The sequence below is a fragment of the Mustelus asterias genome, chromosome 1 (genome assembly GCF_964213995.1).
Source record: "Mustelus asterias chromosome 1, sMusAst1.hap1.1, whole genome shotgun sequence".
Classification (NCBI taxonomy): Eukaryota; Metazoa; Chordata; class Chondrichthyes; order Carcharhiniformes; family Triakidae; genus Mustelus; species Mustelus asterias.
The window spans coordinates 57,218,953-57,231,419 of NC_135801.1; the positions used below are offsets into that span (position 1 = coordinate 57,218,953).

General features: G+C 43.2%; 1 protein-coding gene across 2 annotated transcripts in view; it reads right to left on the bottom strand.

Moving 5' to 3' along the window:
• Window positions 1–12,467, bottom strand: part of sh3d19 (SH3 domain containing 19) — a 155,399-nt gene that overhangs the window by 67,530 nt on the left and 75,402 nt on the right. Inside the window, exons 1-2 of one of the 2 annotated variants that reach the window (XM_078212482.1) lie at window positions 3,726–3,766; window positions 1,297–1,337 (exon numbers count right to left, since the gene is read on the bottom strand). In XM_078212482.1, coding sequence (XP_078068608.1) covers window positions 1,297–1,337; window positions 3,726–3,751 — 67 coding nt within the window. In that variant the 5' untranslated portion in view covers window positions 3,752–3,766. Of the gene's footprint in view, window positions 1–1,296; window positions 1,338–3,725; window positions 3,767–12,467 lie in introns of those variants that run through there. The other variant, XM_078212491.1, reaches the window with a different exon arrangement.

The window sequence follows — 12,467 nt, forward strand, 5'->3', positions numbered from 1 at the left end:
TCTTATAGTGAGGTGACCAGAACTGCACACAATATTCCAAATGTGGTCTCACCAAGGTCCTGTACAGTTGCAGCATAACCCCACGGCTCTTAAACTCCAACCCCCTGTTAATAAAAGCTAACACACTATAGGCCTTCTTCACAGCTCTATCCACTTGAGTGGCAACCTTTAGAGATCTGTGGATATGGACCCCAAGATCTCTCTGTTCCTCCACAGTCTTCAGAACCCTACCTTTGACCCTGTAATCCACTAATCCACACAAATCCACACAAAAATAATTTTCAAGAAGTAATACATAATAACAAGGATATGAAACATTGTTCACTGCTTAAAGGGTTAAACTATAGATGAAATCCAAATTATTTCAACATGACAAAGACAAAACTCCACGTTTGTGACGGGACTGAGAGTTTCTAATGCTGAACGACAGCATTTCATCTCAGTCTGTCATGAAACAAAAAGCCTCTCCTGTTTTTGAAAATCTCCCAGACACAGTGGGTGGGAATTTTCAATTTGCTTTCTAAGTGTTGTCTCCGGTGGAAGCAGCAGGAGCAGCCTGCCAACTGCCTTGCTGGGTTTTCCCATTGTATTCTTAAGGACCTCAAAAAATGGGCGTGTCCCACAACAGAGCCCACCCAGTAACCTCGACTCCTGTCAAGTAAGGGCACCCTGATCAAAATAGATAATAAAAGGAACTGCCGCAGTGCCGGGGGAAGTGTCCAACCACGGCCAGGGTACTGCCCTCACTTGATCTTTTCCCCTAGGAATGTACTTACTTGTGTGCCCCCGGTGTGACATGATGTCATGCTGGTTGGGGGGGGGGGGGGGGGGTAACACTCTGAAGTGGTGGTATGATACAGTGAGAAGGCCTGCTAAGTATATGGAAAGGTATGCTAATGGGGTTCCCACCATTACTTCATTGGCGAGGGGATTGAGATAATCTTAACGGAAAATTCCAACAGCATAAAAATCGTTTTGGGATCCCCGTTGGATTCTCCACCTCCTCCATTATTTCCATCTGGCAGAAATGGGGGGTGGGGTGGAAAATCCAACCAGTGGCTGAGAAGTTGCCTTCCAAGTCCAAAAGTGAAAGCAGGGTTTGTCCATTACATGAAAACTTGGCTAATCATTTGCTTGGCTATTGGGAGATTTTGGACTCTCCTCCTTGGCATCACAGCGTGTTCTGCAAACTGTTTTGAACGACCAGTTTGAGATCTCTGACCTCACCGCAGACACCTCCAGTTGCCCCGTGCTGTTATGCAAGCTAGAATACATTCAAAGGTGCTGCTTACTTACTTCTCTTGATAGCTGCCTTTATTGTAGATAATGGTCCGTGGCTGTTTTAAAACAAAATCAAATGTTCAGTCATCTGGAAAAACATCTGCATCGCGTTGTTACTTTCTCTGAGTTCCTTCTATAAAATTAACATTTCCATCATTTTCTATCTTAAGTTAGGGTCATGAAAAAACAAAAAACAACCCCACATTTATAAATGAATGAATTAGCGTGAAAGAGAAGAATCTCCCACACCCTGTGCATTGCAGAGGCCACCAGCGTCAATATTATTAGAAACTAGGCTTTCCCTGCTGGAGAGGCTGAAATCAGCACACTGATGGCTTGCCAATTGCTGGCCAGCCCCGCAACCCTGGTTCTCTGTCCCACACGGCTCAATCACTGGCCCATGACTATTTCTGGGCCAGCCGCCCTGAACCCACCACCCCCCTCCCCCCCTCCTGGCCCACCCCGATCTCCACATAACCCCCCAAGTTCTGAACCACCCGCCCAAAATGCAGTGCTGATCCCCCCAAGCAGGCTGACTGCCCCCCCCCCCCCCACCCCCCCCCCACTGATTGCTGCACTCCCTCCTTTCCCCCACCGATCCCTAGTATAACTAAGTACTAGGGAGCTAGTGTAATCCCCGTACTCTGTCTGGGGAGGTTGGGGGGGGGTGCTAACGGGCCCGGAGACTTTAGTCCCGGGCCCGCTAATCACATTTAAATTACATTAATACTTGCAAATGACCATTTAAGTTGACTTTGTGCCTCCCCGTTGATTTCCAGTGCGGATCTGATGCCACTGGAAATCCAGCGCTGAGACAAACTAGCGGGGCTCAAACCCTGCGAATTGGTTGACGCGAGAATCTCCCGGCTCACTGCACCAAAAGACTAGCGCAGCAGGATGGGAGAATCGTGGCCCTGGTCTGTACTAACTGATTGCGGTCAAAGTGGGATGGATTGTTAAAATTTGCTTCACTGTTGCCTAAGCTAGCTAATGACCAGCGATGGAAAGTCAGCATGTTGTTATTGGAGTGCATTTATCCTCTTGAGCAATAAGATATTTGCAGTCTCACCCTATCCATGCCTTTCCCAGATGAGGAGCTTACCACAAAAACACAAGCACTCCCTCTTCATGACACAATGGGGTAAATCCCCTCCTCTTCCTCTCCCCACCCCTGAGGTTTCCTGATCACTCTAATTTTAGTGAAAATGTCAGGAAAGTGGTGGCTTGCACCATTTTCCCGTTGCTTTTGCCAATCTTTGCCGAAATTACAGCAGGAGTTTGGAGAAATTCCCCCGACAAGGCGAGTGTGGCACAATGCCAGTACGAAGTACTTGCTTATCATCCTGTGCACGAGTATGTGCTAAACGGAAACATTTAATCTGGTCTAATATTTCACTTTGGTTCAGTATATGTCCTTAAAAAGGGTTAACAGTTCTAATAATGCAGAGTAACCAACACAATAAAAAAAGGAAAACAAGGAGCATTTAGGGCCAAACCAGTTTATGTAAAAAAAAGCACCAATACGTCACAGTTTGGATGAACTACTGCTCAACTGAGAATACTGTCCCACATTAACCTATGACGCCTTGATACTTTCCCAAATGAAAAGTTGTAGAACTACAACTGCACTAGTCCAGAATATTGTATCCAAATGGAATACCACCACATTGAAACTTGTTTTTAGTTAGTACATTAAGATTGCCTTATCCAGAGCTGTATTATTGCTGTCCCAATTCCAATTTAGTATGTCATCATTACATATAGATTTTCTAATTGCCTCCTAAACGTGTTCAGCCTTCCTGCCAAAAAACACATCCCGTTTGCATAACCAATCTATATAACTCAGTTTTCCATCAGTACACTCATTTCTCTTGGCACACAGTTAATTCTGAATCTGGAACAGAATGACGCTCATGAAACAGCTGCGGAAGGCTACAAATGTTTCCAGCAGCTCAGGACGAGAGAATGCCGCTCTGTTAGTCTGGGATACCAAATCATGGTGGCAGCACTCTCTCGGTGACAACTCTGTGGGGTTTCCCTACAGCCTGCTGTGACTTATTAAACTCAAGTATTAATCCTGAGGCAATAGCATCATAGGAGGAGAAAGCCCTTCTCGGAATGTAACTATGGCAGGCAATGAGGCATTCACGCAAAGAAGGGTTTGGAACTTTTACACACGCACGCACACACACTTTACTATTATTTATACATCATATAGAACACTAAAAGAAAGAACTGTTATATGGCTGGAATTTAATGTTTAGGTTACAGCATTTATTCCTATGGTTTATGATGTTAGCTGTTTAAGTATCAGGTATTTAGACCATACACATGGCACCAAGTCAATTGTACATCCCTCTTTCTGCACAATTTTCACAGCTGTAACATAAACCTGTTGCTGCAGAACAAGGCACACTTTCAACATATTTCAAAATACATCTCACCCAAGTATCAGCCGAACTATCTTCATCTCATCACTCAGTTTTATCTACTTGTTGCTTTCTACAGTATTCCAACTAGTCAGCTGACCTCGATCTTAGTTTGCCAGCTGTGCAGTTGGTCGCTTGCTCTCCTCCTCATTCTCCTTCTTAATTTGACCTCTTCCCTCTCTGAGCCTGGCCTTTAGTCTCCATCTCCGATCTGCACAAGTATCTCAACTGTTAATGTTGGCCACACTGTCGCAAAATATACAGACCTCCTCGTTGCAGCAGAGTAGACTTAAATTCTTCATGTCCCACTGAACTTGTGTTTCTCATCCTCGCCAAGATCCAAGCACACATCCTCTTACAATGCTCTCGCTCCTCCCTATATCCTGCCTGTCGGATTCATCCCACATCTCCTGTTCTAATTAACTCTCAAAGCACTGGAATTTCTTACTTCCTTCAGTCTTGCCTGCCTCTCAATTTTTTCAAGCTTTTAAAAACACAAGCTCAGCGCCACATGATCATCACGACTTCCTAATTCACCTCATCTGGTTTTCATTTTTTTCAATCTTGGTTATGTTCCATACTCTGGACATTGGCCCTTCACCTAGATTTCCAAGCCCACTGGCAAACAATTAAGAAATTATTCCTTCACATGTGATTTAGTCCAGGTTAGCTTCCGATTGCGTTTAGTTATTGCAAGCAGAGGATTCAAATCAAAACCATTTTAGGCACTGCACAGTAATACACCATCCAAATCAGATCATGACATGGATGACCCAGTGTTAATGATTTAAAGATGAGACAGAGTGAGATATATGGTAACAGGGCAGGTGAGACAGGTGATAGAATAAGCAATACAGTAATGTATAAGTAAGTTTAGTCAGGGATAGATATACAAATGTAAAAAGTATATAAAGTATACAAAACTGGGCATGTTGACCTCTTTTGCATGTATCTAGACTGTTCCAGTCTCTGCAAGTCACACTTCTACCCCAAGTTAAAATTGGGACAGGTTGAGAGCCATGAGGAAAAGGTAGTTTATTGTGGTTACAGTCACAAATGATGTCATCTGTAAGTTTGATAAGAACCATGTCAATAGAGATGGAAAGCTGATTGTGACCGACACTTCATCCATGCTTTAGTTATCTCTTGACTGCACTCCTGACAGGCCACCCGCCTTCTATCCTCAACGGCCAGATTCAAACATGTTCGTTCTGGGAAAGATGGGCACGGGTTTGGGAGGTGACATGTTTCCCAGCCTCTGCAGCAGGAAACACTGCCCGTTCCTGCCCTAGGCACAGGATTTAGTCCCAGATAGGAGAATTCTGTGTTATAGTTACTTAAATCACACAATAGAAAACACGCACACCAGAATGACTTGTGTCAATTTTGCTTCAACAGGGTAAAAAGGGCAAGGCCAATGAAACCTCAAAAAGGAGTTTGATATTAACACAATTCATGATATGCTCTTAAACCAACAGGATGATAATCTTATTTACCTTATACTTTCAAATCAATAATTATGTTTCAACCCTCTGTAGAATCTCAGGTGCAAATTTAAATTTGATGGTAGAATCAAACAAGTTTAAAAAAAAGTTGAAAAACAAAAAAGCAGCAACTCAAAATATGGTGTTGCAAAAGGTCAGCTGAAAATCATTAACACTGTGATTCTATACGACCAGAAATCCTGCTCCATTGTTGCAACAACAGTTGTTCAAATCCCTCACAAAACAAATGCTAGTTCTGCAGGACATTACGTACAGGTCACTGATTGAACAAATGGTTCATCCAGGAACAGAATGAGAAACTCCAGGATTTACATGGCAATACATATTAAACAGTCTTTTAACAGACCAACCTTCAGCCTTTCCTCTATATTCCTGTGATAAGTTTGAGTCTGCTGTTGTTACCTTCTTGAGTTCAACATTGTTAGTCACCCCAGTGCACAGATCCATCATCATTTTGGAGCGGTATCACTGCCCAAAATCTATTTGGATATTGCAATAACCAAGGGTTGTAATAGCTAAACCTCGTTTGTGAAATGAATTCAATTGCAAAGCCTCCCCACATGTTTCTCCAATTGTTTTGAAGGCAGACTGAGAAAATCCTTGGTAAGGGAAGGGCCTAATAACAATCTTTAAGCTACTTTATTTTAAAAGTAAACATAGCGAGCAACAGATATAATCAGATTCACTTCATTCGAATTGGCACAATTTGTGCTATCATGAACACACAACATTTCCCCACATTAGTGATTTGTCTCACTTCACTTAAGCAAATAACAACCTCCTGCATGCTCCTTAACAATGTGACCGAAGTTTCCCACACACTTTCAGGCTAAAAGTGTCCATTTCATCCTTGTGTGTATTAAATGTTGTGATAATTGAGTGTATGCTCCAATTGTGGTTAAGGGCAGCTGATGCTAATTGGGGAAAGGTTAGCACACAGATACAAGAATCAATTTTCACCTATGTGGGAGGGAAAAGTTGTCTGCACTTGCATTACACTGAGTTTTGCGAATAGGCCCATATTGAAAACAGACTGACTGCAGCTTCTTCCTTTGCCGGGCGGACGTTCACTAGATGAACGCTGCACAGCCAAAAAGGGAAGGGCTGCCAAACAAACCACTGCTGGGGCCCTTGGATCGAAGACATCATAGTAGAGTGGGCAAGAGATGGGCTAACAAACGACAATCTTTTACAATCCCCAACCTCCAGCCTAATAGCATAATAAATACATTTTGTCTCTTTTTCTAAATGGGTAAATAAATTTTGTTCTTAGAACTCAAAATTTAAAACTACTTCACCCTGCACTCCAACCTTCTGGAATTCTGGCTATAAATATCAAGACTGTTGCATCTTAAATACTTCTCCGTAGCTTATTGTATTTGTAACTTGCAATAACTCTTAACAGCTATATTATTGTATGTTCCAGCAGGTGCTCCTCCTTTCTACATTAAAGTGTTTTTATGTCCAGTCTGGGTTAAACACAAACATTCCTCCCCTCAGCAATGTCTTGTTGTTTGGGATGATATTGTGCTATTGTCCAACAGATGAAATTTAGTTGATTCAATCCTGCATTTAGTTAGCGTGGTCTCTTTAAAAGGACGATCAGAGGGCCACATGATCAAGCCAGACCCTACTGAGAGGCAGTGTGAAAAGCCATGCTAATCAGGTACAGGCGCACATCCAGATCAGGGAGGAACCTCAGTTAGAGTCAGGGAGGAGAACAGGATAAATGTGTATTGCACTTCTGTAAACCATTGCTTGTACATGTATAAATATTATTGATAATAAACTTTTCATTACTTGAAGTCACAAGGAGTCATCTTCCAAGTTATTAGTTAAGTTCCTTGCTGAGGAGCAAAAGTTCAGCGAGTTGAAGCTTGTACGGCTTCAGACATCTAAACAAAAGCATTTACAGTGCTTTAATACAGAATAGTCTCACCTCAGTTTATTGAAACCTAGTTTCGCAGGGACAAAACTGGATGCTCCAGGCAGATTTCAAATGATGTACAAAATAACCTAGAAAATTTACAGACATTGAACAATAGCTCTCCAGACTAAAAGAAAAAGTCCTGAACATAGGTATCTGACATGCACTTAGATGAAATTGCAATGAGGAACAGGCTGGCCAGAACTTAAGCTTTAGGTATTTTCAAAACCACCAGTTCTTGAATACACAGAAGATTGCAGCAAAAATTTGCATCGAGTTTCTCTTATTTTTACTTGATTTCACCGCTGCTTCAGAAACCCTGTTGCATGCTGTGGATGGAAATTCCTGATCTTGCAAGGTCTATCTCAAGTTATTTCCATCCAGCTTGCAGCAAAGTCCCTTGCTTCAGGAGCAGGAGCGACAATACTGGAAGTTACAGTTAGCTGTGGAGTCAGGAGTCTACACGTGGAGTCTGATTTTCAGCTGGAAATGCATAGACACTTGACTATCACTGATTGTCCATGGGCAATTGAAATATAACAAATCCAAGCAACTTGGGATATCCACAACAACATAGAACCAAAGAACCATAAAAGCCCTAGAGTGCAGAAGGCCATTTGACCCATCGAGTCTGCACCGACTTTCAGAAAGAGCATCTTACTCAGGCCACCCCCCACCCCCCTCACTCCATTGACCAGTAACACGCTAGCCAGGACGTAGAGAGAAGTGCAACCTCATTTTGCCATTAGATGTAACGTTAGAATCATAAACCTGGTCCTGAAGAGCAGTTTCACAACTTAATCTCAGGGAGTGGCAACAAACTGCAGCAGTCTTTCCACCTTCAGGAGCCTTTATTAGTTTCACCACAGATTCCCACTGCATAAATCTGTACATTGTCAGAACATATTCCTTTCACGGCATTTGTGTGAACTGGGACCCACCCCATGCCAGCATTTGCATGGTCCACCTCCACCCAAAACTTGTACTTTGCAACAATGCAAGACAAACTGGTCTTTCCAGGTGAAGTTTGGAGGGCCACTCCCTGATAGTGAACATTACATCATCCTGTGGAATGAAAATTAAAACTTCTGGTGCACTTCACCACACAGCCACTTCGTAAAAAGATTAGAATGGAAAAATCTCAGAGTTTGTTTGTGAGAGCATAAATTTAGTGCCCCGCCCCCCCCCCCGCTCTCACAGATCTGGTCCTCACTTGCTCAACTCCACTAACAGCAACCCCCCGCCTCCCCTCCCACTCTCACAGCTGGGGCAGCAACCGCTCCTCCCACTCTCACAGCTCTGACAACACCCCCATCAATTGTACAGATCCCCCTGGCAGGCTGTCCCTTCATCTTCTCGGTGATACAAATATGAAAATATGGAAAGCAATAAAGCCGAGATGGCAGCAAGCTATAACAAAAGCAAAATATTAGTATTGGAAATCTATAATGAAAACAAAAATGCTAAAAATGCTCAGCAGGCCAGGCAGCATCAGTGACACAGAAATAAGAGTTAACTTTTCAGGCCTTTGACCTCATGCAAGAATAGAGTGTAATTTTTTAAAAAACAAATCCTTACTCTTTGGGTCGTGGGAAGAGAAACCTCACCATCCTAAAATCAACACATCACTGTGTATTTAATGGTCCAAGGAGATTAACTGGCTGGAGATGGGATTTTTGCCCTTTAGTCCAGACGAAGTCCTGCCTCAGAGTGCTTAGGCCAAACTGATCGACAGCTTTTTGGTCCCTGCAGTACCACAATCTGCAGGGGACAGGACTGGGACTGCAACCAAAGTCTTGGGACTCCAGAACCAGGTAAATGTGGGGGTTTCAGGATGGGCAGAGGTGGTGAGACTAGCCCCCCCGCCCCGCAACTCCTGAACTTGGACCTGGGGGTCCTTGTGCATGAATCGCAAAAACCAGTTTGCAGGTGCAGCAGATGATCAAGAAGGCAAATAGAATGTTGGCCTTTATCGCGAAGGGGATGGAGTATAAAAGCAGGGAGGTCTTGCTGCAACTGTACAAGGTACTGGTGAGGCCGCAACTAGAGTACTGTGTGGAATTTTGGTCCCCTTATTTGCGAAAGGATATATTGGCCTTGGAGGGAGTACAGAGAAGGTTCACCAGGTTGATACCGGAGATGAGGGTGTTAGCTTATGAGGAGAGATTGAGTAGATTGGGCCTGTACTCGTTGGAGTTTAGAAGGCTGAGGGGAGATCTTATAGAGACATATAAGATAATGAAGGGGCTAGACAGGGTAGAGGCAGAGAGATTCTTTCCACTTAGAAAGGAAACAAGAACTTGAGGACACAGCCTCAAAATAAGGGGGAAGAGTCCGTTTAGAACAGAGTTGAGGAGGAACTTCTTCTCTCAGAGGGTAGTGAATCTCTGGAATTCTCTGCCCATTGAAGCAGTGGAGGCTACCTCGTTAAATATGATTAAGTCACAGGTAGATAGGTTTCTGGTCAATAAGGGAATTAAGGGTTATGGGGAGCGGGCAGGTAAGTGGAACTAAACCACTATCAGATCAGCCATGATCTTATTGAATGGCGGGGCAGGATCGAGGGGCTAGATGGCCTACTCCTGCTCCTATTTCTTATGTTCTTATGTAACTTCTCCTGCCAGCCTGAAAATTGAGAATGGGTGGGAAATGTCTCAAGTAGTCATTAACTGGCCTTTGAAGTTCCTCAATTAGCCATCCCACTGCAAAACTACAGAGAGTTGGGAAAGCCATCTGAGAGAGAGCCCTTCCCTCCTCCTACTGCCCCCAACAGTCACCAGTGGGGAAGCATATAATTCTGTCGCTTGTATTCATAACTCCAAATCTATCTTAATTATTAAGGGAGCAGAATCACTGTCCCACTAAAACCAGAGTGCACGACCCTAACATCAGGATAAAAGAAGCAGGATTTAGTTGTATAAGAATAAGAACCTTGAAATTGACAGGCAGGAAGGGTTAAAAATCCTAAAACTCCCAAATTGTGTCTCCAAGCAGCCATATCCTCAAGTGTCCACTCTGTCAAAGGCTATTGACAAGATTCCCACTAAAAACCTATTTAAGATTCAGAAGTTGAAACTCTAGATGTAATCGAGAGCATAATGTCATTTTAAGGTCCATACCGAGCCCAGCAACAACAGGATGGAAAGGTCCACTGCGAAGAAGCAATCCAGGTAAATTTTAACACTGCCTGCCCGTGAACTCCATGTGAGGCAAGATGGATCAGTGGGTCTCTTATCCCCAAGCACCATGCCCTCAGATAATTCCCAATCCTGGAATCCCCATAAACTTTTGGGAAATCGCTAGTCCCATCATTCCCCCAAAACTTGGTCAAAGGAAACCTCAGTCTATTCCTTTCCCTGCTGTGAGGGAAACCTCTCCAACCACAAACTGCCACAGCCTGTTCCCAAGGCTCCCTGCTCGTGGCCCCATGGTGTCAAGTTCCCACTCTCACACAATAGTTAGTCGATTTGGCCAGGTGGTTGGCAGGACTCCAGAAATATTTATTTAATTGAGGTCCTGCCCTACGACCAGGCTCCCACACACCTTCCCTACCCCATGTAAAAATCGAGGCGATCAAAAATGCACTGCTACGGGTGTCCTGTACCATCAGAGATGTTGTTAAAAGAAGCAACATTTGTCTGCTCAGGTGACTGTAAAAGGTTCCATGACACTATTTGGAAGAGCAGGGAGTTATCCCAGTGTCCTGGCCAATATTTATCCCTCAATCAGCACCACAAAAACAGATTTTCTGATCATTATCACATTACTGTTTGTGGGAGCCTGGTGCGCACAAATTAGCTGCCATGGTTTCTACATTAATACAGTGAATAAGTGAAGTGCATTGAGACATCCAGAGGTCATGAAAGGCACTATATAAATGCAAGTCTTTTGGGTGTTTTTATAGTCAGCTCATGGACACTCATCTGTCTGAATCTAACCCAAAGCAGCACCTGCACACAAACTTTTACAAAGAAAAACCAATTGTCAGGGATTAAAGGGAAGTTGAAAGTCAAAGCATTTTATTGTTTTTCTATAGTCTTCCGGTGGCTAAAATTGACAGTTCACCTACATCACTACAGAAGTGTCAGATGATGTTGAAGAACACATCAAGTTGATTCATTTATGCTTGGGCTCAGCTCTACACCTTCTCAGCTCTACACAGTAGCACTGTGGAAATCAAAGCATGACAATCGTTTTGTATTCCTTTAAATTGCGGTGTTACATGTTGATGCTACTATATGAAAGTCAAGATTGAGGCATAGCAAAAAGAAAACCTGGCTTCGACTCACCTTTAGGATCATCTCCTTTGGTTTGGTGTCAATTTTTGTCTGAGAAAAGTTTTTACATTTGATTTTGCTTCTTTTGTTAATGATGTAAAACAAGAATTTGAGCATGCTGTAATGGGCAATGTTATCTGGGTGTGGCTCTTCACCCAGCAGGATTTTAGATATGATGCCTGGATTCCAAAGAAAGTGGTGTCACAGCAATCCAGCATAACCACTAAAATACAACTCAGTTACAAAGTATTTTGTGGTTTGCTGTTTCTTCTATTGTCAGAAAATGGCTCATTCAGGTGTCCCAGTGACTTATTAAAGTAGACTAGGTGCGGTTACACTCCTGCAAGTGACTTAAAATACTGGGTCATCAGTGATAGCTCAGAAAGAGTAACAGCAAATTGCCCAGCCTTTTACACCACACCTTATTTTAGTTTTTAATGGACTATCCGTTTGCTGTCACCTGTTTAACCCCACTGTTGCAGATCAAATTCCCCTGAGAATGTCCATTTTATACCTTACTTTCCCTGTCCTTTTTTCATCACGTTAGAACCTTCCTTGCTAAAGTCTTTATCCTATTGCATCCTTGGAGTTTGGCAAGCTCATTTCACACAACCTGTTGCATTTGCCCAGAATCTTAAATCCTCAAACTGCATCTTAGCTCAGTCACCAAATCTTGCCTTCATGCTGCTAATTGGGATCTTCCAATTTTTGAGAGGGAAAAGCTAGTTGAGATTGGCACCTATCTTATCATTAAAACTAACAACGAAACTAAAGATATCAGCACAGGTGTTCATGGCAAACAATAGCATATAGTTGTTAATCCACCTTTCCAGGTTAGAGGACTGTGAGAAAGGGTAAACAGGGAAGTGCTGTGATTCCAGCAGCATCTGGGGAGCTCTCATTAGCCCTTTAAAATCTGGGGAGATGTTGTAAATCTCACGCTGGGCCGTACCCATATTTGGGGCAGCCAAGGTGAACAGCCTCTGGCATGTTGTGGCACATTAGAACAATGTAGGTAAAGGAAATCGGCAAGTCAGACCTGTAACTT